At 37.7% G+C, this 23538-nt stretch overlaps 1 protein-coding gene across 1 annotated transcript in view; it reads right to left on the reverse strand.

Annotated features, from left to right (window-relative positions):
• ncapd3 (non-SMC condensin II complex, subunit D3) overlaps window positions 1-23538 on the reverse strand; it is a 40911-nt gene that overhangs the window by 13777 nt on the left and 3596 nt on the right. Inside the window, exons 3-21 of the mRNA XM_088086649.1 lie at window positions 22899-23061; window positions 21569-21735; window positions 18686-18856; window positions 18539-18600; window positions 17403-17490; window positions 16399-16532; window positions 14709-14781; window positions 14379-14504; window positions 13370-13622; window positions 12959-12997; window positions 11499-11591; window positions 9609-9682; window positions 9294-9428; window positions 7748-7968; window positions 6818-7009; window positions 6617-6714; window positions 5342-5451; window positions 2231-2338; window positions 1032-1146 (exon numbers count right to left, since the gene is read on the reverse strand). Of these exons, the coding sequence (XP_087942775.1) occupies window positions 1032-1146; window positions 2231-2338; window positions 5342-5451; window positions 6617-6714; window positions 6818-7009; window positions 7748-7968; window positions 9294-9428; window positions 9609-9682; window positions 11499-11591; window positions 12959-12997; window positions 13370-13622; window positions 14379-14504; window positions 14709-14781; window positions 16399-16532; window positions 17403-17490; window positions 18539-18600; window positions 18686-18856; window positions 21569-21735; window positions 22899-23061 (2422 nt within the window). The remainder of the gene's footprint in view (window positions 1-1031; window positions 1147-2230; window positions 2339-5341; window positions 5452-6616; window positions 6715-6817; window positions 7010-7747; window positions 7969-9293; window positions 9429-9608; window positions 9683-11498; window positions 11592-12958; window positions 12998-13369; window positions 13623-14378; window positions 14505-14708; window positions 14782-16398; window positions 16533-17402; window positions 17491-18538; window positions 18601-18685; window positions 18857-21568; window positions 21736-22898; window positions 23062-23538) is intronic.

A 23538-nucleotide genomic window follows, 5' to 3' on the forward strand; every position in this document is an offset into this window, starting at 1 on the left:
CACCCCCTGAGCAATGCATTTTTCAAGATGAGGTTCTTATGCAGTGTTTACATAGGAAATTTAAAGAAATTCAAGAACTAAGGCTGCTCAAAAGGGAATAAATCAAGTTTAATGTTGATCGAGTAACTACAAGCACAATTTTACTACCATTGCCTGCCAGTAGTGGCAGGAGTACACCTGATAACACCACTGGGAAACTATTATCTGAGATCCTATAGATTTGGAAAACACAGTATCTCCGTCTTTAAGACAGGATTTACACTACAAGTCTTGATTCTTATTTGTTGCCTTTACCTGATTTCTTTTTATTTGCCCGCTTACATTTGAATTTTTAATTTAAAGTTATTAGCACAAAAGATGTGATAAACAAATACTTGTTAATAAATATAGCATAAAACAGTGCAGGAGAGGTTAAGATACCCATAGAAAAATGACACTAAATCTATCTTGTACCTTGTAGTAAAAAACCTCCCCTCTAGAATTCACAATCTAATCAAATACTGACAGTAATTCTCTCTGTAACATGACAACCTAACAAACAAACAAGTAGGTATAATAATCACAAATGGAACTTACACACAGGTGAAACATGAACTACAGCACAGGTGTTTTTATGTTAAAATACAAATAAAGCCCACAAACTAAATAATGCTGAACATTTATTAGGTTACCCTCCACACATGGCGGTTTTATATGTAATTTTTAATTGAGCCTCTTTAGAAGACAGGTAACTTCTGCATCTGACCACTGGCTTTAGCCCTCATCCTCCATTATTGTATTTTCTGCTTTCCGAGCACATTAACATAATTATGACATTAAAATGCGCCATCGTTAATAACATATGACTCGCAATGCCAGGGATATCCAACCTGTCTGCTTAGACTATCGACTCATTTGCAGATATCCCATCATATCTTATGTATTTCCACATATGAATGCCGATCTGTGCCATATTGAAAGAGGAAAAAATCTGATTTGGGTGGCTTGAACCACGTAGTGAAAATCCAGCCTTCGTTGTCCTTCATCCCTACCTGCCAGTTTGTCAGAATGTGTTGAAAGTACAGACTCCACCAGCAGCACCGTCCTCTTGCCAACCTTGGCAGGACAGTGGAGTGACGCCACACCCAGAGTGTGGAGGTGTTTCACCTGGAAGAGTAAGCACTTCTTAGTTAGATAACGAACACAAACAGCGAAGCTTATCAACAGAAAATAAACCATCTATTTTGATAACTGAATGATTGTTAGTACAATTTTATGTAAGAATTCGATGTTTTTCCTTGTCATACATAAAAATGAACTGAATTGCTCTGGATTTTTGGACTGGTGGTCAGAAGATCCATCTCAAGACGTCACCACGGGCTCTGGGAGTTTACACAAGGAAATTTTCTCTTTTAAGAAATGTTTTTTATTAGTGGATGGCAAGGATGAGCTGCAGATGGTTTTGAGAATTAGGTGTGTTTCACCCACTGGACACAGTATGTGTTCCTCTACCAAGAAAAAAGGTACTTTTTTTAACTAACAACAGGTTTGAACAGAGAGCTGAATTTTTAACCTTTGAAACCTGAGCAAGCTTGGCTTCATTTCTTTCAAAAACATGGGAAGAAGGCAGTGAGCAACAGGAAAGGACCAGAAAGAAAGAAATAACCAGAAAGAAAAAAGTAAATAGAGAAATGACCAGAAAGAAAAAAAATAAAGAAATGACCAAAAAGAAAAAAGTAAAGAAATGACAAGAAATAAAAAATAAATATAGAAATGACCAGAAAAAAAATAATAAAGTAAGAAAGAAATGACCAGACAGAAAAAAATAAAGAAAGAAAGAAATGACCAGAAAGAAAAAAAATAATACAGAAATGACCAGAAAGAAGAATAATTACAAAGGGGGTGTAACATAATTTTAAATATACAAACATGATCATTATAAATACAGTTTTTCCATGGCTTTTTGTCGTAGCTCCCTTGACAGTTTCCCTTGCTTTGTCAGAATAATTGAATAAATATACTAGTTTCTTGCAATTTGTGAAACATTTATTACCAAGTTGCTCATTGCCTTTTTCCCTCCATTTTTCTACAGAAATTGCACCAATTTGCTCAAGGTTCCATGGATTAAATACATGTGAAAGGCATCTGAAAACAGCAGAAGCAAGAAAAGTAATGTATTCCATGTTTCAAAGGGTAAACCTTCATGGTCAAGAAGGTAAGAAGGAAAAGCAAGTGAAGGGTTAAATCTCACCATCAAGTCCTCATTGAGGTTCTTGGTTCCCTTTTCACTCAGGATGATGCCGGCTAAATAAGCCTCGCAGACCGACACCAGCTCACCACAGTGCTGGTTAAGAAAAGCCTAAAGAAAACAAAATACGTCACTTTTAACAAGACAGACAATACACGTGAGAACTGAGGATGAGTCATGTTCTTACTAAATCAGGACAGACGCTGATGTGACATATTAGGAGGACATGTTTAATGCTGGCTGATGAGCTGTGGTGGTCCTATGCTGGAAAGTTTACCATCTGTAGAAAATCCATAACTTCCCTTGGTATGCAGTAGTTCGCAGAAGAGGATAACTTTCACATTCAATGTCACCATTGTGTCACAGCCACACGAAGAGAGGGTTTATTGTCTACGGTTAGCTCCACCTATGACCCTTAAGGATTTCTCGCACCCTTCACTCTGCCCGCCAAACTGCTATTGTTGGAATGAAGCAGGAGAAACTGTGGCTGGGCTGAGGAAATACCCAAAAATGATCTCTAAGCAGTGGGTGAAATGAGAGGTCGGATCTCCAGAAGATCACTTAGTTAAACATTAGGAAATGCCTCAAACCCAATGACTTTGGGGCACGCACACACACACACACACACACACACACACACACACACACACACACACACACACACACACACACACACACACACACACACACACACACACACACACACACACACACACACACACCTGCATCATTTCTCAGACGGAAGTAAACAAGGGTATGTTACGGTGAATGACAAGGTCTCTGTTCGCGTTTCATTCATGATGGAGAAGGCGAGAGTGATGTCTCTGTGGAAAATTACAATCCCCAGAATGACGGGTGTAATTTTCTCCATCATTAAGGAAGCCACGGATACTGCACAATGGAGATATTTGAACACAAAAATCAATCCTGCTGACCTTGCCTCTAGGGGGCAGATAGCTGACAAGTTTATGAAGAATCTGAGATGGAGCCATGGTCCAGACTTTCTTTAGAGATCAGAAAATGACTGGCCAAATCTGTCTCAATGATGATCCAGAAGTCAAAAGAAATCCTACATCAGCACAGTTACTGTCAGAGGCAACGTGAACCCTACCAACAAGCTTCTCAAGTACTTTTCCAGCTGGAGAAAGCTTAAAGTTGCAGTAGTGTGGGTTCTGAATCTCAAAGAAAATTTAAAACTGCTGGCTTGCAGAAGAAGAGAGTTCATTCCACAGTAAATGCCTTACTCGAGGCACTAGCAATCTTGTGGACTAGAAAATGACGAGTGTAAAAGCCACATTGGGTGGACAGACCATTACTCTCGGAGGATCTAGGGAAGGTAGAGAACTTGATCATCTGCCAAACACAAAAGAAGCACTTTCCAAAGGAAATTGCTACATTACACATGGCAACATGTGTCAAAAAGACAAGTCGCCTGGAGTGAGAGGATGCTTGAGGAGGGCAGCTGACCGAGTTCCCTGTCATACCAAAACTGCTCATGTCACCACACTCATTCTATGGTACATGCATGAAAAGACTGGGCATGGAAGAAGAAATCACATTCTCTCTGAGCTTTGAAGAAGATACTAGATAATCAAAGCCAACTCTGCAGCAGGAGGAATAATAGGAAAATGAATTGTGTGCAGATGGCACAGAGTGAAAGCTGGGAAGTAAAAGATGGCCAATTTGTTACTGGAAAGGCTGGAGCCAGACTTGCCCCCATTTAGAAATGTTAGTGTTGTCTATTTTGGCCCTACTGAAATTAAAAGAGGACTCACCACACTGAAGAGGTATGGAGTGTCATTTACTTGCATGAGTAGTAGAGCTGTGCATATTGAAGTTGCCAACTGCTTCGACACAGATTCATGTCTCAATGCGCCTTGAGAAGGTTCATTTGTAGAAGAGGATAGTGAAGTATATCAGGTTGGAAAATGGAACAAATCCTGTTGAGACTCCAAGAGAGTTGAGAGAAGCCCTCTCTAAACTAAAGCAGAACAGGATTCAGAGAGTTTTGCTGCTAAAAGGCATACAGTGGAGTTTCAACCCCCTGCATTAGAGCCCTGCATTGGGATTGAGATCCCATGGGACCCAACCCAAATGTTGTGGGAGTAGGCGGAGTTAAAGTTGCTGTGGGTGGACAATAAAAAAACAGCAGGACCCGGGATTATAAGCAGGAAGGAGACACAAGTGAAGTTGAGAAGAAAATCAGAGTAAGCTGTCTTTCAGAGGCAAAGCTGCATCTCTCCCTGCACACAATAAACAAGAGACAGCTGAGAAATGTGTCGCCCTGTGCTGCAAAATCCAAACTCTTTTTTCTCTCATTGTTTGTTCATTCATTCGTACATGGGTGTGTCTGTATTGTAATGCAGCTAATTTGTTTTTCATTGTGTGTAATGGTGCAATCATTTCTAATAAGCATCTATGGCGGTGTGTCCCGCTCTGTTTGTACTATTTGGCTCTTGTTGGCGGCTTTTCAGTTGACTAAACAAGCGGAATCAGCGGCAGAAACCACAGGTGAGAGAAATCCTTCTAATTGGCTGTTCAGCAAATTAGAAAAGAAACAGAAGTAAGGAAAGCAAGCAAATGAAATGATTAAAGTAAAGTAGGCACAAATAGAGTGCTTTTCTCATTTTTGATTTTTATGTTATCTGATTTTTTCAATAAACTACTATTTCCACGACATGACCATTCAGAATGACTCAACTGAAGACCATGTGGTAGGTGAGAGTAAAGTGAAATGGTCGACAAATGCTGCTTTGTCTCACATTGTTTGCATATCCGCAGTCCTCAGGCTTCTTGTTTCAGTTTTTGTAAGATTAATGAATAGAGACCATTGCTGCCTGCTGATAAGAAGAGTTATTTCCTCTTACACAGGTGCAGAACGTATGTGCTGGTTGGCCGTTGGCTGTAGTCTTTGCATTGTATTGAAGTGCAAGTTTTTTGGCAGAAACACAGGCGATATAAGCCAACGCTAATTGATGCTGGTTTAGTGTGTCTGGGCCTTTAGACCGTTACAACCTGAGCTAACAGAGCAGAGGCTGTGCAAAAAACAGCTTGGATACAGTGATGCCGTACTGTATATCAGCATCTGTAAAGTGAAAAGAGAAGATCTCCCACCTGAGTCTGTTTGACATCTTCACTGCGGCCAAGTTGGTAAAGAGTCTCCACAGCAGCACAGATCACCTCCGGAGACAGTGTAAAAGTCTTCAGCCAAGACATCAGATCACCTAAGCAAGACATAAAGAGACAGAGATATACTTTGCATTTCAATATCCATACTATATAATATGCCAGAAAAAGATTTCAATCTGACATTTCAATCTGGATCGCCCCCTAGTGTCTGTCTGCAGTTTTAGGTCATAAAGCCCACCCCTCCATGTTAGTGAATGGCCATAGGCCAAACTAAAACCTCAAAGTACACATCAAACACATTTTTCCCAAAGATGGTTTCTGTCACTAAAGGTAGTTCTCTTTACCCTGATGTTTGTTCAAGTGATCGTTTTAATGATAAGTTTGGTTTAAATTAGTTATTCAGTTCTACAAAAAGTGGATGACTGACAGCTGTGACAGCCAATCCATGCATTTGAATTCAATCGAGCTGCTCGCAATTGGTCGGATGAGTATTTTGGCGGGAACTCCTTAACCGTGGGTATCACTACTGCGCAGACTCCAGCACCGAATGACATCACCAGCGCAAGGTGGCAGATGTCATATCCCAGCTATGTTAGTTACACTTAAGGGGGCAAGTGAGGACACGCCGTACATCTTTATATACAGTCTAAGATTCTGACCCACAACCCTCTGCGCAGTGTAAGATACATCACATCTTGACAGCTGATCAACAGCTGGTTTAACAGCTGATTGAAAATCCACTGAAGTCTCAATAATAGATGACGCATTCAAGTAACTGATGACCAGCGGAATGGTAATAACAGGAATATTAATTGTTTGTGAACAAAACATCGTAAATTACCAACAAAAAAATGCTAAGGATTTTACAATTAAAAATAAATAAATAAATAAAAAAAATATATAAACAAACAAATTACACATTCAATTTAATGGATATAAAATGTTAGAATCAACAACGCATTCAGTTATAACTAAAAGTTAAACATTGCAAAGTAACAACAGCAAAGCTCTTCAGGTTGATCTCTATCTCCGGCGAGCTCGGCGCACGGCAAGTTGTTGTATCTCCATGTTAACAGATACATGAGGAAGAGGGTCAGAGTTTAGGGAACAGTGTTAAAAAGAAGTAGTGTGTCTGTGTGCAGACTGCATGCAACAGTACAGACTTTGTAAGGGCACAAGCAGTGCCAAGTAAAATTAACAATAAAAAGTATGCAATTCGGAATGCATCCATAATCCATCATTCCACACACATTCACGTACCAACTATCCTGTCCTTGGTATCTTCATTCAAGTGTGCGGCGATGTCTCCCATCACACCCAGGATGTGACAGCAGGTTGTCACAGATACATCCTTTGAACTAAGAGTAAAAATGAAAGTAATCTAGTTAACACTGGATTCTCAGTTGACAATAAGACAGGAACTCAAAGTAAATGTCAGTAAATATCATGCATCTCTCTCACTTGATCATGCTGTCCCAGGCGTCCAGGATCTTGCCACAGGGCAGTCTGGGGGACGAAGCAACAACCTTGGAGAGCAGGAGCCAGGCCCCGGCAGCGTGATCAGCCTCAGTGTGTGAGATCAGGTTGGTGATAAACGTCTGGGTGAACTTGTTCTGTTTGGACCAGATGGCAAAGGCCCTGCTGAAATATCGGCTGGAGGATGAAAAAAAAAAAAAAAAATCAACATCAGCAACAGTTGTGGTGATGTGAGTGCTCTCCAAGCAATTAACCCATTGAAACCTGACCAAACTGGCCTGATTTCTTTCAAAAACATGGGAAGAAGGCAATGAGCAACAACAGAAGCAATGCCACAAAATTATCAAGAAATTATTCAAACGTACAAGAATTTTACTATAAAAAAGTTAAATGATGTGGAAAAGGTGCTTAAAAATAATAATTCTGTGACATAATTTCAAATATATTATTATGATAATCATATATATAGTTTTTCATTAGCTTTTTTCCTTTTGTCCCCTAGACATTTTTCATTACCTTTTTAAATAATAAATAATTGTTTAAATCTAAAAAAAAGGCCTTGCAGTTTGCTTAACATTTCTTACCAAGTTGCTCATTGCCTTCTGCTGCATGTTTTTGAAAGAAATTGCAACAATTGGCTCAGAGTTCAAAGGGTTAAATACTTGGGAAAGGTGTCAGGAAGCAGCACAAGAAAAGTGATGTCAATACAGGTTTCAAAGGGTTAAACTATTTGAAGGTCAGCTTTGAAACAACTGCTAAAACCTAATATTTTGTATTAATATGTGGTATTTATTGCGTTTTGACAATTTTAAATCTAAATACAAAAATAAAAATATTGAGAACAACAATTTCTGCTGTATTACATGCTTTTATTTTGTATGAGACACAAACTGGAGTGGAAGAAGTTGGTCCAACCTGAGGTTCCGGCACTCGTGGCAAAGCAGGCCCAGCAGGTCCCAGGTCAGCCTCTGACTGGCATCCAGGTGGCGGCTGGCAGAGTACGGTTTCACCTGGCTGAGCAGCACCTGTTCCAGAGCCTCCAGGGCCTTGTCCTGCACTGAGTTCTCAGAGTCCACCACAGCTGGCACCACACCCTGCAGCCACGCCCTCTGCACCACACTGCTCTCTGGTTTAGCCTGCAGGTCAGAGGAAACTAGAATTATCACCTCGCAGTCCAATGCCTCCGCAAACCACTGAAGTTGCACTTAAAGTGCACATCCATGTCTGTGAAAATATGGATGCTTCACACAAAACCTCCTCCCGGCAGCACAGAAGATCTCTACAATCAGCATGGTTTAAGATTAGTGTCACCGATTCAGTATCTGACCAAATGTCTCCCGTCCTGTATCAATTATGGTCAAAATATATATTTTTTTTTTGCAGAACATCATGATGTCACAGTGAAGTTGACCTTTGACCTTTTCAATACAAAATGCTATTACTTTATCATTGTATTTCATCTAACATTTGTGTGAAACTTTGTCATAACTAGTGTGTGAATAACTGAGTTACGGCCAAGAACATGTTTTTTTAAGTTACAGTGACCTTGACCATTGACCACCAAACTCCAGATGGACACTTGTTGAGGACACTCCCTAAAAGCCTTCTTGAGATATTGTCGAGAATGAGACAGATGCAAGACCACAGGGAACATAAGCTTTACAATCAAATTTTGAATTGGGTTATTGTTGAGTCCGAGTTGACATTTGTGCCAAGTTATTTAGACATTGCGTTAACGAGCAGTCGACAGGTGCGTTCACAGTGACATTGACCTTTGACCATCAAAATCTTATCAGTTCATCATTGAGTCCAAGTGGAGGTCTGTGCCGAATTTTAGTCAAATCCCTCAGCCTTGCATTTACAATGAGAAAGACAAAAGGTCACAGTGACCATAAACTTTGAGCACTAAATTTTAATCAGTTCATCATGTAGCCCAAGTCAACATTTGTGCCAAATTTTAAGAAATTTCTTTTAAATGTTTTTGAAATCGCAAGAATCCAAAAAGATGGTCACAATTGGAATTTTGTGCCAAATTTAGAGAAATTCCCCCAATGTGCTCCTCAGATCATGTTCTTGAAAATGACACCAATGCAAGGTAACAGCGACCTTGACACTTTCCCAACAAAATCTAATCAGTTCATTGCTGAGTCTGAGTGAATGTTTGTGCCAAATTTGAAGAAATTCCCTTGAGATGTTCTAAAGATACCCTGTTTTCACAAGAATGGGACTGACAAGGTCACAGTGATCTTGACCGTTTAACACCAAACTTTGATCAGTTCATATTTGAGTCCAAGTGGATGTTACAGGTAAATTTGAGGAAATCAAGGTGTTCTTGAGATATCACTTTCTCAAGAATGGGATGAACAAATATTCATCTTTTCTTTTCTCGTCATTAGATTGTCGGAACAAGTGATGAGCATGCAAAAGGTTTTAGTGTCTTTCCTTACAGCTGTTTACTCACACTGAGCAGCTCTCCTACACACTGCAGGGCCTTCTTCTTCACAGATACAGCCGGGTCTCTGCAGCGCTCTGACAGCGTCACCAGGTTCTCCCAGCTCATGGGGATCACGTTGTGTTTCAGGAGACCCACCAGGGCCTGTGGAGGGAAGGCAGAGCACAGGGGTTGAAGATCATCTGTGTATCTCTTTGTTCAACAAAAGCATACTGTACCGAAAGCCAGGGTGAAACACATCCACTAGTGACTGATCAGTTATTGTACTCATCAATATTTGAATTTGAAACATGAAGTTATTTGGTGAAACTCAGTTTTTGTTACCTGCAGTGCTGACTTTCTCACGCTAGTCTTGGAGTCTTTTACACGCCGCAGTAGAAGAGCCAGGTTCGCTTTTGCTGAATTGAAAAAGCATAACGCATTTCTTTCAGTGAATGTCAGACTTTAAAATGAAAAATGAAATCAAATCAGATTTATTGTCAGATACAATCGCACACAGCACAATATAGAGTTAGGTGACAAAACGATCTTAAGAGATCATAATAAAGTTTATGTTGATAAGCTTTAGACATTTTTATTCATTCTCACAGCAGCGTAACTTCAGAGCAGAGCCCACAGTGGAAGGAATGAAACAGACTTTAGGATATACTTTACTGGAGTCAACAATAGCAATGCTCATTATCCGGAAGTGCAACAAAAAGAAGGCAGTATGATCACTTTATCAAAAACCTGCTGAACAAGCAGAAAACCAAACGGAGACAAACTTGCAGAAATGTGACATCTTCACCCATTTTATCTGCTTAACTTGTGACCTCCTCTTAATTCTCACCTGCTTTGTTCACACGTGTTATGCTAATATACTTGATTTTTTCTGCAAAGATGAGGAAAATTTCAACAAAAAAAGGTTGCACAATGTCAATTATGTAGAAATTGTTTAGATATCTCAAAAGTGATGAAATGCAGATAAAGATCGTCTGCAAAATTTGCCGTGGGTCATTGTCAACTAAGACAGGAAACACAGCAAATCTTTTCCATCACCTGAAAAGGTTCCACCCCAGCGACCATAGCATTATTTGAACAGATTACAAGCAAGTTCTCTTGTGTTGTTTTGTCAAGGCAGATAAAGAATGTTAGCAAAGTTAGTTTATATTTAGATGTTATTCAGTATATTCTAACAAAATATATTCTAAACCAAACCATGTTTGCACAGTTTAATGTTTATGTTATTCTATTTTATGTTAACCCTCAGCATACTGGATTGATTTCTTTCAGGAAAAAATTGAAAGAAGGTAAGGAGAAACTTAACAAGAAATGACCCTGAAACTGGTAAAAGTCACAAGAAAATTACCAGATATTAGCAAAGAAAAAAAACAGGAAAGTAAAAAAAACAACATAAAAATTAATCTTTTTTCTGTAACCTTATTTTAAATATATAATTAGAATTTTAACAAATATAAATATAGTTTTCTGGATATTTATCCTTGTAATTTGATAATTTTCTAATGTTTCTTCCCCTCTTTCATTTTTGTTCCCTAAGCTCGAGGTCATTTTCTTGTTACCTTTTACTTATTTTTTGCAGTTTGCAAGACATTTTATTCAAAGCTGATTATTGCCTTTATTCATATGTGTTTGAAAGAAAAAAAACAATTTGCTCACAATTCAAAGATTTACATGCTTGTGAAAGGCATCTGAGCACATCACAAGAAAGCCGTTGTCGATCCAGATTTCGAAGGGTTAAATAAACATCTTTTAAGTTTAAGTAATGAGCCTTCAGGTTTCTTTAGACTTCGGTCACTATCAGGACACCCTTGAATCTGTCAGTGTTATCACGTGATGAATATCAATGTTATTATGGTAAAAAATATATATAAAGGTCATATATTATGCCATATTGCCAAGCCCGAGCATAACACAGTGAAATCCAATTTCTGGATGAAGCCCATACTAAGCAGGAGCAGTGGGCTCATAGTAAAGAGCCTGGGAGAGAATTAATCTAACACGCATATTTTGGTGGTGGGAGAAAACTGGAGCACCTGGAGAAAACCCACGTGAACACAGGGAGAACATGTAAACTCCACACAGATAGGCCATGCTCTGGAATTCAATTGTAATTGTGCAGCAACAGTGCTAACCTCTTGCACATCTATGCTGCCCAATACTAAATACACAAAATAAAAATCCTTAGAATGACATGCTGAAGTTAGTTTGTCTCACCGTCACAGTCGGAGCCCTCGGTGCTGCTGATCTCCACAGTTCTGAACGGCAGAGTGCGGTAGGTTTTCTGAGTCTGCTGGGAACTCAGGCTTCCTGAAAAACACAGTCACATCTATTAAAAAACAGCAATACTTCAAACAACACACACGACAGTGAACTAGCCTTAGGTATTTAACTTATTAAATATAACATTTGAAAGGTACTCCTGTCCCTAGTTAGACTTTTAGTAAAGAAAAAGAAAAAAATCAAGATATCAAGGTTACATACAACAGTGTGCATAACAGTTATGGTAAAATGAATGAAAAAAGATAAATATTTATATCAAGATTACATAGAATTACAACATAAAGTTGCAGTAAAAAAAAAAAAAAAGAGATATCAAGTAGGGGTCAACCAATATTGTTTTTCCAGGACTGATACAGATACCAATTATTAGTAGTTAATGAGAACAATACCCGATATGCATTTACAATAAAAATTTAAATCTCTGTCTCATATATATATATATATATATATATATATATACATACACACACACACACACACACACACACACATACATATATATACATATATATATACATACATACATACATATATATATATATATATATATATATATATATATATATATATATATATATATATATATATATATATATATATATATATATATATATATATATATATATATATATATATATATATATATATATATATATATATATATAGCTCCCTGAGGTTTTACAAATTAAAAACTCTTTTTCTTTTAATCAATTAATTTTAATCAAAATAAAATGCAGATACAGATAATCATTAAAATGCCAAATATCGGCCCCAATAATCAGCCAGGCTGATAATCTGTTAATGTTAAGGTTACATACACTTAAAATATTCAAGCAAGGCACTATGAAATAGTTAAAAAATACTCACATCTATCATTTTACTTCATCCAACCTTTAACACTGTTAATCTTATTAATATTGGTTGGTAATGTGTTCCACATATTAGAGCCTTTAATGGAAAAGGCCGACTGCCCCATGGAGGTCTTACGATGTGTGATTTTACAGCTGTCATTAGCTGAGCTCACTGTGTTCCTACAACTATTTTGCTGATAAATTTGCATAAAATATCCAGAACTAAATTTTGAAGGCATTTAAAAACCAGTTTGAGAGATGAGCATTTTAGAAAAATATTAAAACTGAGCAAATTGTACTACTTCAGTATGTGAAGGTGTTTTTTTATCCATTATTTTAAAGACTTGGTTATACAAAGATGCAACAGGCTTAATTAACTTGTTTACGTATGACACAAACACATTTAAATAAAGCTGCAAGCAGCGATGAAAATGCGATGCAGCAAAATAATAATAATAATAATAATTATAATGATAATGATAATGATAAGAATTATAATGTGGTCAGTCGACCAAAACACAATGTAATACTGAAACAGTTTACCTTCTGTTATTTCTCCTTCCAACACAGTGTGGGTTCCAGCTAAACACAGAGAGAAGACAGTGGAAATGCGTCCACAAAACAGTTTATGACACAAACAGCAGTTCCTATAATATATACTATTCCCTTTAAATTCTTAAATAATTCAAAGAGTTGTGTGTTTTCATATTTTACTTCAACAAAGTGCACTGTCTGCTCCAAAATAAGCTTTGTCACATCTACATAACTTTACAGGAAAAAATGCCTATTTTAAAATTCTGTGTGCATGTGTACGCACACACACACACACACACACACACACACACACACACACACACACACACACACACACACACACACACACACACACACACACACACACACAGAATTTTAAAATAGGCATTTTTTTGTGTGTTTGTGTGTGTGCGCTCTCACTGGCAGAGAAGAGGTTGTGGACGGCCCGGGTGACATTGAGTGAAGGCAGCTCCAGACACTGAGCCAGGCAGGCGAGGGCGTGGCTCTGGACAGTGGGCGAGTCGTCCATCCGCCTAGCGAACAGGAGGCTCTGGATCAGGAACTTGTGTGGCAGGAAGGAGCAGAGCTCTGGGTCCTCACACTCCTCTGGTTTCCTCTCCAGCTGCTCCAGCAAAACCATCACCACATCCACGGAAAACAGCCGACACACCATCTACAAGAGCCAGCACAACACACTGTACACACACAGATTCCACTGATGGGATGTAGTGAAGCCTGACATTTAATATTTATAATACAGCTAGTAATAGCCAACAATCAATGGGGGATATTTGCTGCCTTCTACAGGCGCTAAACAGTCAAATTAAGATCAATCTTCAGAGTTAAATCAATGATCTCACACTCTGACCTGGAAGTCATTCACACATTCATCTTCTCCAGACTAGATTACTGCAACTCCCTCCTCTCTGGTATTGATCAAAAATCACTTTCCTGCCTCCAAATGACGCAGCAGCTCAGCTTCTTACTGGTTTTAACAGAAAACTTCACATTACTCCAGTCCTGGCTTCCCTCTACTGGCTCCCTGTTTGTTTTAGAACTGATTTTAAGATTTTACTGATTGTTTTTAAAGCTCGTCTTGGCTTGGCCCCAAGCTACATAACAGAAATGTTGACCCCTTATTATCCTACTCGCAGCCTTAGATCCTCAGGTGGGACCCTTCTGGCTGTTCCAGTCAAGGCTTAAATCTACAGGTGTCCTTGTTTTTGCCATCAGGGCCCCTCGGCTTTGGATCAACCTGCCAGGGGAGCTAAGGCTGCAGAATCAGTGATTTATTTTAAATCACTTCATAAACCCAGTTTTATAGACTTTACATTAGTTTAAATGTGGATTCATGTACATTGTCCCATCTTAAATAAATGAGTTACAAATTAAGAATGTAGTGTTTGAGGTGAGTGTCAGGATGTGTTACCTTTGAGTGTCTGGAGAAGTTAAACAGCCACTTGATGAAGCGGGCGTAGTCTTGACTCTCCATCTGAGACGTCAGCATACCCACAGCCTGCGCGCCCTGGCTACGAAACTCACTCTTCTCCACCATCTAAACATCCACAGCACAAACATCATGTCACAGCTATACTAAGGCATCAGCAACAATGCTCATAACTGTAGCTAATAACAATGCAACAGCAAACTACTGTAGCGCTAGAATCATCTGTAAATAGCCTTGGATGTGACTGCTGTCATAAGTTGAGGACGTCAACAGTCAACATTTCACACTGCTGGTTGTTGGCTGGAGACTGACCTGGAAGCAGATATGCTGCAGGAGGATCTGCAGGAACGGCAGAGCCAGCTCTTTGAGCTCGTCCACAAGATGACTGTAATCACAAACACACAGATCAGGAACAGTCATACAGGGTTGGTAATATGTGTACAGTTAAATGAAGAGAAATATCCTCACATAATCCTGATGTGAAGCCTCTCTGCCACCAAAGCAATGATTAACAGACGCTTGATGACACAATTTTTACATTGAGCATGTAAGAGTTGCAATGTATGATGTAATTGTCCCATTTAATTAAGACGGATGAAGATACAAAACAGAAATTTTGAAATGCTGGTGTATTTTTAAAAAAATGTTTATTTACCTATTTATTTATTTATTGCCGTCATGTGTACATTTTTTCCCAACTCTTTTTATGAGGTTGTCAAAGTTAACGTACAACTGAAAAAACATTGGGGTGAAAATAGAATTTCTGATACCAATGTACAGAAAACATTGTTTGACAAAATAAAAATATCCTAAAGGGTAAGTTGTCATACATGTTTAGCACAGCAAACAAGTCTACAACATATATTTTTCACAGATAAACATATATTATTAAGAAAATAGAGAAAAAAAAATTATAAACACAGGGAGAAGAGGGAAGAAAAAAAAGCAACACTATTACATTGGGGGATTTAGAAGGATGTCAGAAAGGACAGCCATGCTTCTGTGGATTCTATTTGTTTAAACCAGGCTTGTTGGGGGGGGGTTGGTGCATTGGTGCATTATTCTTAAAATGGTCTATAAAAGGTTGTCAGATCCAGTGGAATTTGTCCTCACACCTTCCAAGTGAGAATTTAATCAGTTGGCGGGTTTTCTAATAGAAGCAATGATAAATTTCTATAAGGGCTGTCAGCGTTAACACATTAACGACAATGTGATTAAAGTTCGTACATAACATGTTCATTTTTTTTAATGATTGCGGACAATCCTGGCTGATATTCCCGTCTTTAAGAGGTTGTACATGAGGCTAAGTTTTAAAGCTAAAGTGATAATATTGGTATCATGTGGAACTAGGAGGCCTGAGGAATCCAGTGGCATGACATAAATTTTGGCGATAGAAAAACTACTTTGACCTCTGACATTAAGAATGAAAATAGATTCTATTGGTACACACGAGTCTCCCATTTAAAGACATGTCCACTCTGTGCTAGTCCCATGCAGTTTGAGCAATTCCTATGCATTTTTTAATGCAGTATAAATCTGTTATTTCCACCTATTTGAATATTTCCACACATTGGGGTCTCGAGACAGTCTTGTAATCACTGCCAACTAAAAGCTGAGCACGCAGATGAGGCTAATCAGACTGATGTCAGCGGGCAATAAATATACTTCAATATTTAAGCAAATCTAAGCACCGGCTCAGACTGGATATCAGCTGATACCAAATGTAGAAAGACTCAGATCAGGATCAGAGCAAGAACCAGGTGAAATCTCTTTAACTATAGATCTACTGATATTGATCCAACTTGTGAAAAAGGTGAATATAATGCATCAAGCATTGGCCCAAACAAGGAGACTCATTCATTCAGTCTGCTGGAGATTAAGTCCATTATTGAAAAAACAGTGGAATTAATATAAAAGTTTTACTTCTTTTTTTGGTTCAAATCTGAACAAACTGCTGTGCTCCATGTTAAGATTTTAGATAAGCAATTGTGTAGCTGTTTACCAAACAAAGTGGATGGCCTGGTCGCGGGTGGAGAGGACGCTCTGGCTGAGGACGAGGAGCGAGGGCTTCCCTCTGCTGCCTTTATTCATCATCAGGATCACGTAGAGAAGCTGGTGGAAAACCCTCCGCAGGGACTGAACAACAAACACATCAGGGGAAATTACTAACATCTCTCTGTCATGGCGGTTAGGATGAATAATTGTAGACATTAGTTGAGGCTGATGTTCACGTTGTTTAATTTTCCTTTTTTTTCCCCCTTTGTTTGTTGGTGTGGCAATATTATTTATAAGTTTAGATTTTTCATTATATTATTAATATCGCAATTAGAAATTAAACCTTTGGTAGCCTACCATAATAAAAAAAAGGTTTTTTCACTACATAAGATGCAATGAAAATGATTTATGTGAGAAACTTAATCTTTAAAACTTTATTTTATTAGATAAAATAGATGCTGTTTTTCTTGGGGGAAATATTTAGTTTAACCCTTTGAAACCTGGGCAAATTGGCTTGATTTCTTTCAAAAACATGAGAAGAAGGCAATAAGCAACTGAAGAAGGAATGACCCAGAAATTAAAAATTAAAAACGCACAACCCAAGAAACATTTTTTAAAAAATTATAGTACTTCTTCTTTTAAATATATATATATATATATATATATATATATATATATATATATATATATATATATATATATATATATATATAAAATTATGTAAATATAAATATAAAGAGAGGTCTCTGAATATTTTCTTTATCTACTAATTTCTTGCAATTTGCAGGACATTTCTTGCTAAGTTGTTCATTCCATTTTTCCATGTTTCTAAAAGACAGGTAATAAATTGAAAATATAGGCAAAACATGAAGAGAGAGACAGATTTCAGTAACACTGGTACAACCAGAGCAAATGTTGAGAATCTCTGCCACCTTTTAGTGAGATAAGATTACCCAGTAAACGAACAGGAGTAGATTCTATTGACCATAGAGCATGGCAGCTGGATCTTACCTCTTTCTGGTCTCCGTGTTTCGGCGAGCACAGCAGCTTCAGGCCGCAGAAAGCCATCTCAGGGATGCTTCTCAGCTTTGTGACATCTCTGTGCAGATATAACACCACTGTCAGCTCTTTAACCATTAAGGCCCACTTAAATATGACACACACTTGTGCCACTCTGTGCACAAAATGCGCTGTTAAAAATCAAGCTTTAAAAAATATTAATCAGAATATTATTATTTTTTTATACTTTCATTGAGTTATTTTTTTAAACAAAATTCAGTCCTAAATCATAAATATCAAATGTTCATTATTTTTCAGAATTTTAAAATTCTGAAAATAATGATTATTTGATATTTGTCATTACTAATGATATTGTTGATATGTTGATTGATATGTTTAAAAAATAAACTTAATGAAAGTAGAAAATCATATATATCTATGTATAATATTTTATAGCCTGATTTTGAAAAGCACACCTTGTGTGCAGAGCAATATGAGTGTGAGTATTTGATACTGCACAAAAAATTATAATGTATAAAAATCAATGTTTTTGCTAATCATTAACATATTCCAGGCCGTGATAATAATTTTCAGGTAAAAACATAGTGGCATCATGACAAAACCCTGGCATTTAAAGGGTTAACTCTTTAAATGCCAAGTTTTTATCATAATGAAAAAAAACAAACAAAAAGAATTATACTATACTATCAATATACTACATCTCAAGTAGATTTTTTGATGACAGTCTGAGATATGTCAGTGGTTAGCAGCAACTTTGATTATGACACCTAGTGGTAAAAATGACGCCATCACGTCAAAGCCCAGAAAGACACCCAGAAGTTTTGATGGCTGTGGGATCAAAAATGTAAGTTTGAATGAGTTTCATTGGAGCATTTTTTGCATTTTACAGGCTGAATGTAACAATTTAGTTTCCACAGTGTGTTTTAGACTTATTGTAGGAGCTGAGCTGGAAATTCCAAGATTAAACAAAAATACACAATCTAGCCAAAATTTATGCCATATACATGAACACAGCCAGATTTATCAAAAAATGAAGAATGAAAAGCTTGATAAATGCACCAAACAGTCCCTAAGGGTTAAAGCCTTGGATACATTCTTCAACAGAGAGAGATAGTGAGAAAACTCACTGTGGAGCAGCAAAAGTCATCTCTCCAATGACCGGCTCCAAGTAAAGCAGCTTGCTGAAGATCTGCAGAGAAAAGAGAAACAGGTTGCACACATGAGCGCTCTGCAGCGTGGTACGGAGAGGACAGGGTGATGTCATCATGAGTTACCTTGGTGCAGTTGCCGGCGCTCTGCAGTCTGTCTTTGAGTGGAAATGTCTGCAGCAGTCTGAGGAGGCTTTGAACCAGGAGAACCACGGCGTCTCTGATCTTCATCAAGTCTGAGCCTGAGAAATGGAGCTCCTCTTCCTCCTCCTCTTCCTGTGCTTCGTCCACCTCCATCTGAGGATAACAGCAATAGTCTCTATGATTTTCAGACACCCTGTACACTCGATTTATAAGCCAATTTAGTAATACACCATTATGTACATCTCCATCTGTGTTAGATACAGTGTCTCCTCACCTCCTGATCTGTTAAGACACAACGACAAATATGTGGACTAAGTATACTATAATTTAAAAAACGCAATCACAAAGACACAGGGACAGTAGACTATCTCTAATAAATGTTCTGGATGGTCAGATTTTGTCATTTCCTCATTAGGGGATAAAATTGTGGGAACTGAAACTCATGGAGAACAGCAGGGAGAGGGACAGGCAGGCAAAAAGGCTGACATACATGGGATGCTTATTTTATCATTAATCAGAATCAGTTATTCATATTATATATAATGTGTCCTTTATCTTGTCTAAAATAGATTATTATCATTATGTTTTCTTGCCAAAATTCCTTGCAAAGAAAAAAGACCAGATACTGAATGTATCGCTGTTGCTGCGGGATGGTTTCACCTCAGCAACAGAAGCAGAACGAACAGGTTCAGGTGGGGTAAAGCAGTGGGAGGTTAATTGATCAAGGATGGTGTCATTGCCTTGCACCAGGGACGAATACATTTTTTTAGGTCAAGACAATCTTTGCTGAAAGGGACCCCCGACTGCACATATACTGCATTGCACTGTATTTGCTTTTCAGGTAGGTAAGGGAGTAAAATCCAATTTGACAGAGATACGTTGTTGCTAGTATTGCAACACAACAAGATTTTTACAGTACGATAACTGTGTCAGAAAACATTGTGCTTTCACAGTATCATGATACACATTATTACACAATTACTATTATCATTATGAATGAACAAAAATAGTTGGGTTTTCTGGCTGAGCAAACACTTTATGAAACTTAAAACCATTCTTTAATGGAAGCATGTGTTAAGTCTGACAGCCAATAAAGGCACACATACAGTTTACATTTTCAATCCAGCTGCCTTTTTTTCCTTTTTTTTTGTACAACAAAACCCTAGACAAGTACATGTACATGATACGATTACTGTCAATTTTCATACAAAGTTATACCTTGAAATGGGTAAATCACTGCAACCTTAGTTTTTGGAAAAGGCAAAATATTTTGGATTTGTGTATTTTAAGACATATTTTAATTTATGATGAGAAAATAGAGAGAAAATGCAATAACAAAAAAAGGGTCAATTAGCACATTGGGAGAAATTATATATATTAGAGAGATTATATTTTACATGAAGATATTGGGAAACCTTTTATTGAACAAACATTTCTTGAAAAGTCCTTTTGTATCAATTCCATTTTGAATGAAAGCAAGTTGTCTTTAACAGTTTAGCACTTGGACATCTTGGACAGATTAAATCGTGCTGAACACATCATTTGATACTTATAAATGATGGATCGCGCGTCACCTACTTTTGAAGAATATTAAAATGTATTACAGCAAAAAGCAACACTGTTGCTTCAATTAAGGCAAGAGCTGACAGGAAATGACGTATAGTGAGTACACACGTTAATATAGGCGATCTATTTAAGCTGTTATATCACTCTGTTATTTCTACTGTGACAAGGGCAGCTCTTAAACTTTAAATTTGATGCAGCAGATGTAAACATTATAACTAATGAAAGAACTATATTTAGGTTTGACACTGTCCCATAATGAAGGAGACTACAAACAACTTAAGTTTTTGGACAAATCAAAGTAAAATGAATTTCACAGAATTAATAATACCTTTGATAAATTCCAACAGACAAATCTATCATCTTAATATAACATCTGATTAAAAACGGACATCAGCCAATCAGCTAAGCATGTAAACATAATAAATGGTAACGGTACTGTATGACCTGAAAGAATTATATTGCATTTAATGTGAAATCAGCATCATCCTGATTAATAGTATATAGTGACTTGTAAATATATAATGCGATCTTTGGTTTTAAAGAAGCTTCGTTTAGAGTCACTGTGGACAAACTAACCAGAAAAACACCACAGACACAGTCAATTGTTCAGTAAGAGCCACAACTGTGTGAATATAACAAACAATATTCTTGCTCAGATTGCCTGCATCACTGATAAACTGTAGGCTCCTGTGTAAAAAACAAAAAAACACTTTGCAATGCATAGCAATACTGTAAATTTGCTGCTTCATTAGGTGGCATTTATGACACATAATGGCTCAACAAGTTGTATAAAGTGTATTTATGATGTTTTCTCTCGGCTGTCAGTATGTATGGCTCATGTGCTGACACTGATTATCGAGTGACGCTCCTCAAAGAAGCTGTGGAAGACGCTTTTCAGTTGATTTCAAGCTGAAACTCAGAACACAGCCTGCTTCTGACCAGGTTAAATTTGCCATGGTGCTCTAGCCAGGTTAAAAGAGAGCCACCATCATAGTACAGGAAACGCTGGACTTAGACTCAGCAGACCTCATTAACGCACTAATCTTTACACCCCTTAGAAACCTGCTGTTTAAAGCTGATCCATCACAGTGACACATCATCACTGAACAATCAAAAAGTTCCAAGAAGAGATATTTTGGAAATTGACCTTTGGTAGACAATCACAGTAAGTCTCACATCATGGCAGTCAATCTGAACTCACAAAATTCAACCTGCGAGGTGGCTCCACAGGTGGAGTCAGTGTATCAGCGTCTGTTTTTAATATTGGACCTGTGAGTGATTTTTGAAAGAGGACTTTACCTCTGCAGTGTCTTTCCGCTGCGGTTTGGAGCGTTTGCCCTCTGCCTGAGAACTCTTTATGCCATCTTTCTTGCGCTTCTTCCCGGAGTCCTGAGGCCAGCAGTGAGAGGTCAAGTCTGAACAGGTGTCCATCAGAACCTCATGGAAAACCTTGTTGGCAATGCTCCCTACAAGAAATGAAAATGAAAATGAAAAAAATGTTACGCATCATCATTAAAAGAGTCTGATCTCACCTTATGATATGAAACACAAGCAAAGAGACACACAAAAAACACATGACAGACAACAAGCCCCATGCAGCACCATTCTCTAAATTTCTAATAATAGAAGTCAGCTCCAGATGCACCAAACGCTCTCAACCACTCAAATCTGCTCTGACCAGCTGTGCTCAATGATCAATCCCACTGATCATAAGTCACCTGTTAGCACAGGTAACGCCCGCTAAACATGATACAGGGCAGGTTTTGAGCTGCGTGCAGAGACTCTGGCACATGAATAAGACTGGAGACATGACACCAAAAAAGGCTGTAAGATGAGGAAGAACTTCTGCTGCAGTGAAACGGACATACTGTTAAACGTAAAGAAGGTAAATGTGATTTCAGGAAGATGCATAAAAGTGCACATGCAAAAAGGTTTAAATAAATTTCACTTTTTAAAAAATGATTAAAATAGTTCAAAGAAAAACAGCAATGCCCCATACATACAGTATGCACGAGATCTGGAGCTATAAAATGTTTTTTGGCTTTTTTGCATGAAAAATGACTAACAGAAGAAATGGTGACCAATTAATTTTCTAATAAATCAACTAATTGTTTCAGCTGCACTTGTCTTTTCTATTTTTGGTTCATGTGGAAAATACGTAATATGTAAAGTAGTTACCTAATAACAGTAGTGAAGTAAGAAGTACAATATTTCCCTCTGATGTGTAGTAGAGTGGAAGTGGAAAGTAGCATGAGATTAAAACACTCAAGTAAAGTAAAAGTTCCTCAGATTTGTACTTTCATACAGTACTTGAGTAAATATCCTTGGTCAGCAGAGGGATGCACAGTAACTGAGATTATAGTAACTGGGATCAGTTTACCAGGTATAGTATCATTCCTTTAGCCCTGAAGTTTAATATTATTCCTCAAAAACATCATCTAATTTGATGATATTATTTTTAAACATTCAAATATAAAATGTATTTTTTTTGTTCTTGAATGAGGCTCAATGTGTTGAAACACTGAAGAATGCAGAAGATGAAACGACAGGTAAATGATTCTTAGACTCGCTGTGTTGAAGGACTGCTTTTTCACCTTTTTCTAATAGTATATTTTTCAGATTTTCTCACCTGGGATTCCCAGCAGCAGCAGGTAGACTGAGGCGGCGTGCAGGCCGCTCACCCTCTGCTGGACGTTGGCTGATTTGCCTTTTGCAGTCAGGACAAAGAAGGACAGCACGGCCACCAGAGACTTGATCGACACCTCATTCTCTCCCAGAACTGCCCAGATACTCTGCAGTGCAACATGGGAGACAGATGATGTTTAGTGCTGCTACCACACAGAGAATAAAAGAGCCAGCAGACTGATGGTTTGCATCAACATCAAAGCACAGAGCAAGTTTTTAGACTGCAAAAGCCAGTGCAGGATAAGTAAGAAGCTAAATGCTGCAAAAATGGGTTAAACACTGGTTATTAGTACTTAACGAAACCGATAATGGATATCCAATATTTGCAAATCATTCGCATTTAAAATAAAAATGAAAATCTTTGTCAATAGTTAGAATTTGGAATATAACAAACTTTGTTTAAATGCCTTTAGCAAATATTTAATCAAAACGGAAACTTTCAACACCATTTATAGCAAGTTCCCCCAACTTTTTTTGTAAAGTCAAGTGAAAAAAATAAATAAAAAAAGCACCCTGAGGTTTCACAAAGTAGAAGTTCCTCTGATGCTTACACTTTCTTTGCACTTCTTAATTAATTCATTTTA

This window comes from Plectropomus leopardus, chromosome 13 (assembly GCF_026936395.1).
Source record: "Plectropomus leopardus strain MGB_pleo_1.0 chromosome 13, ASM2693639v1, whole genome shotgun sequence".
NCBI lineage: Eukaryota > Metazoa > Chordata > Actinopteri > Perciformes > Serranidae > Plectropomus > Plectropomus leopardus.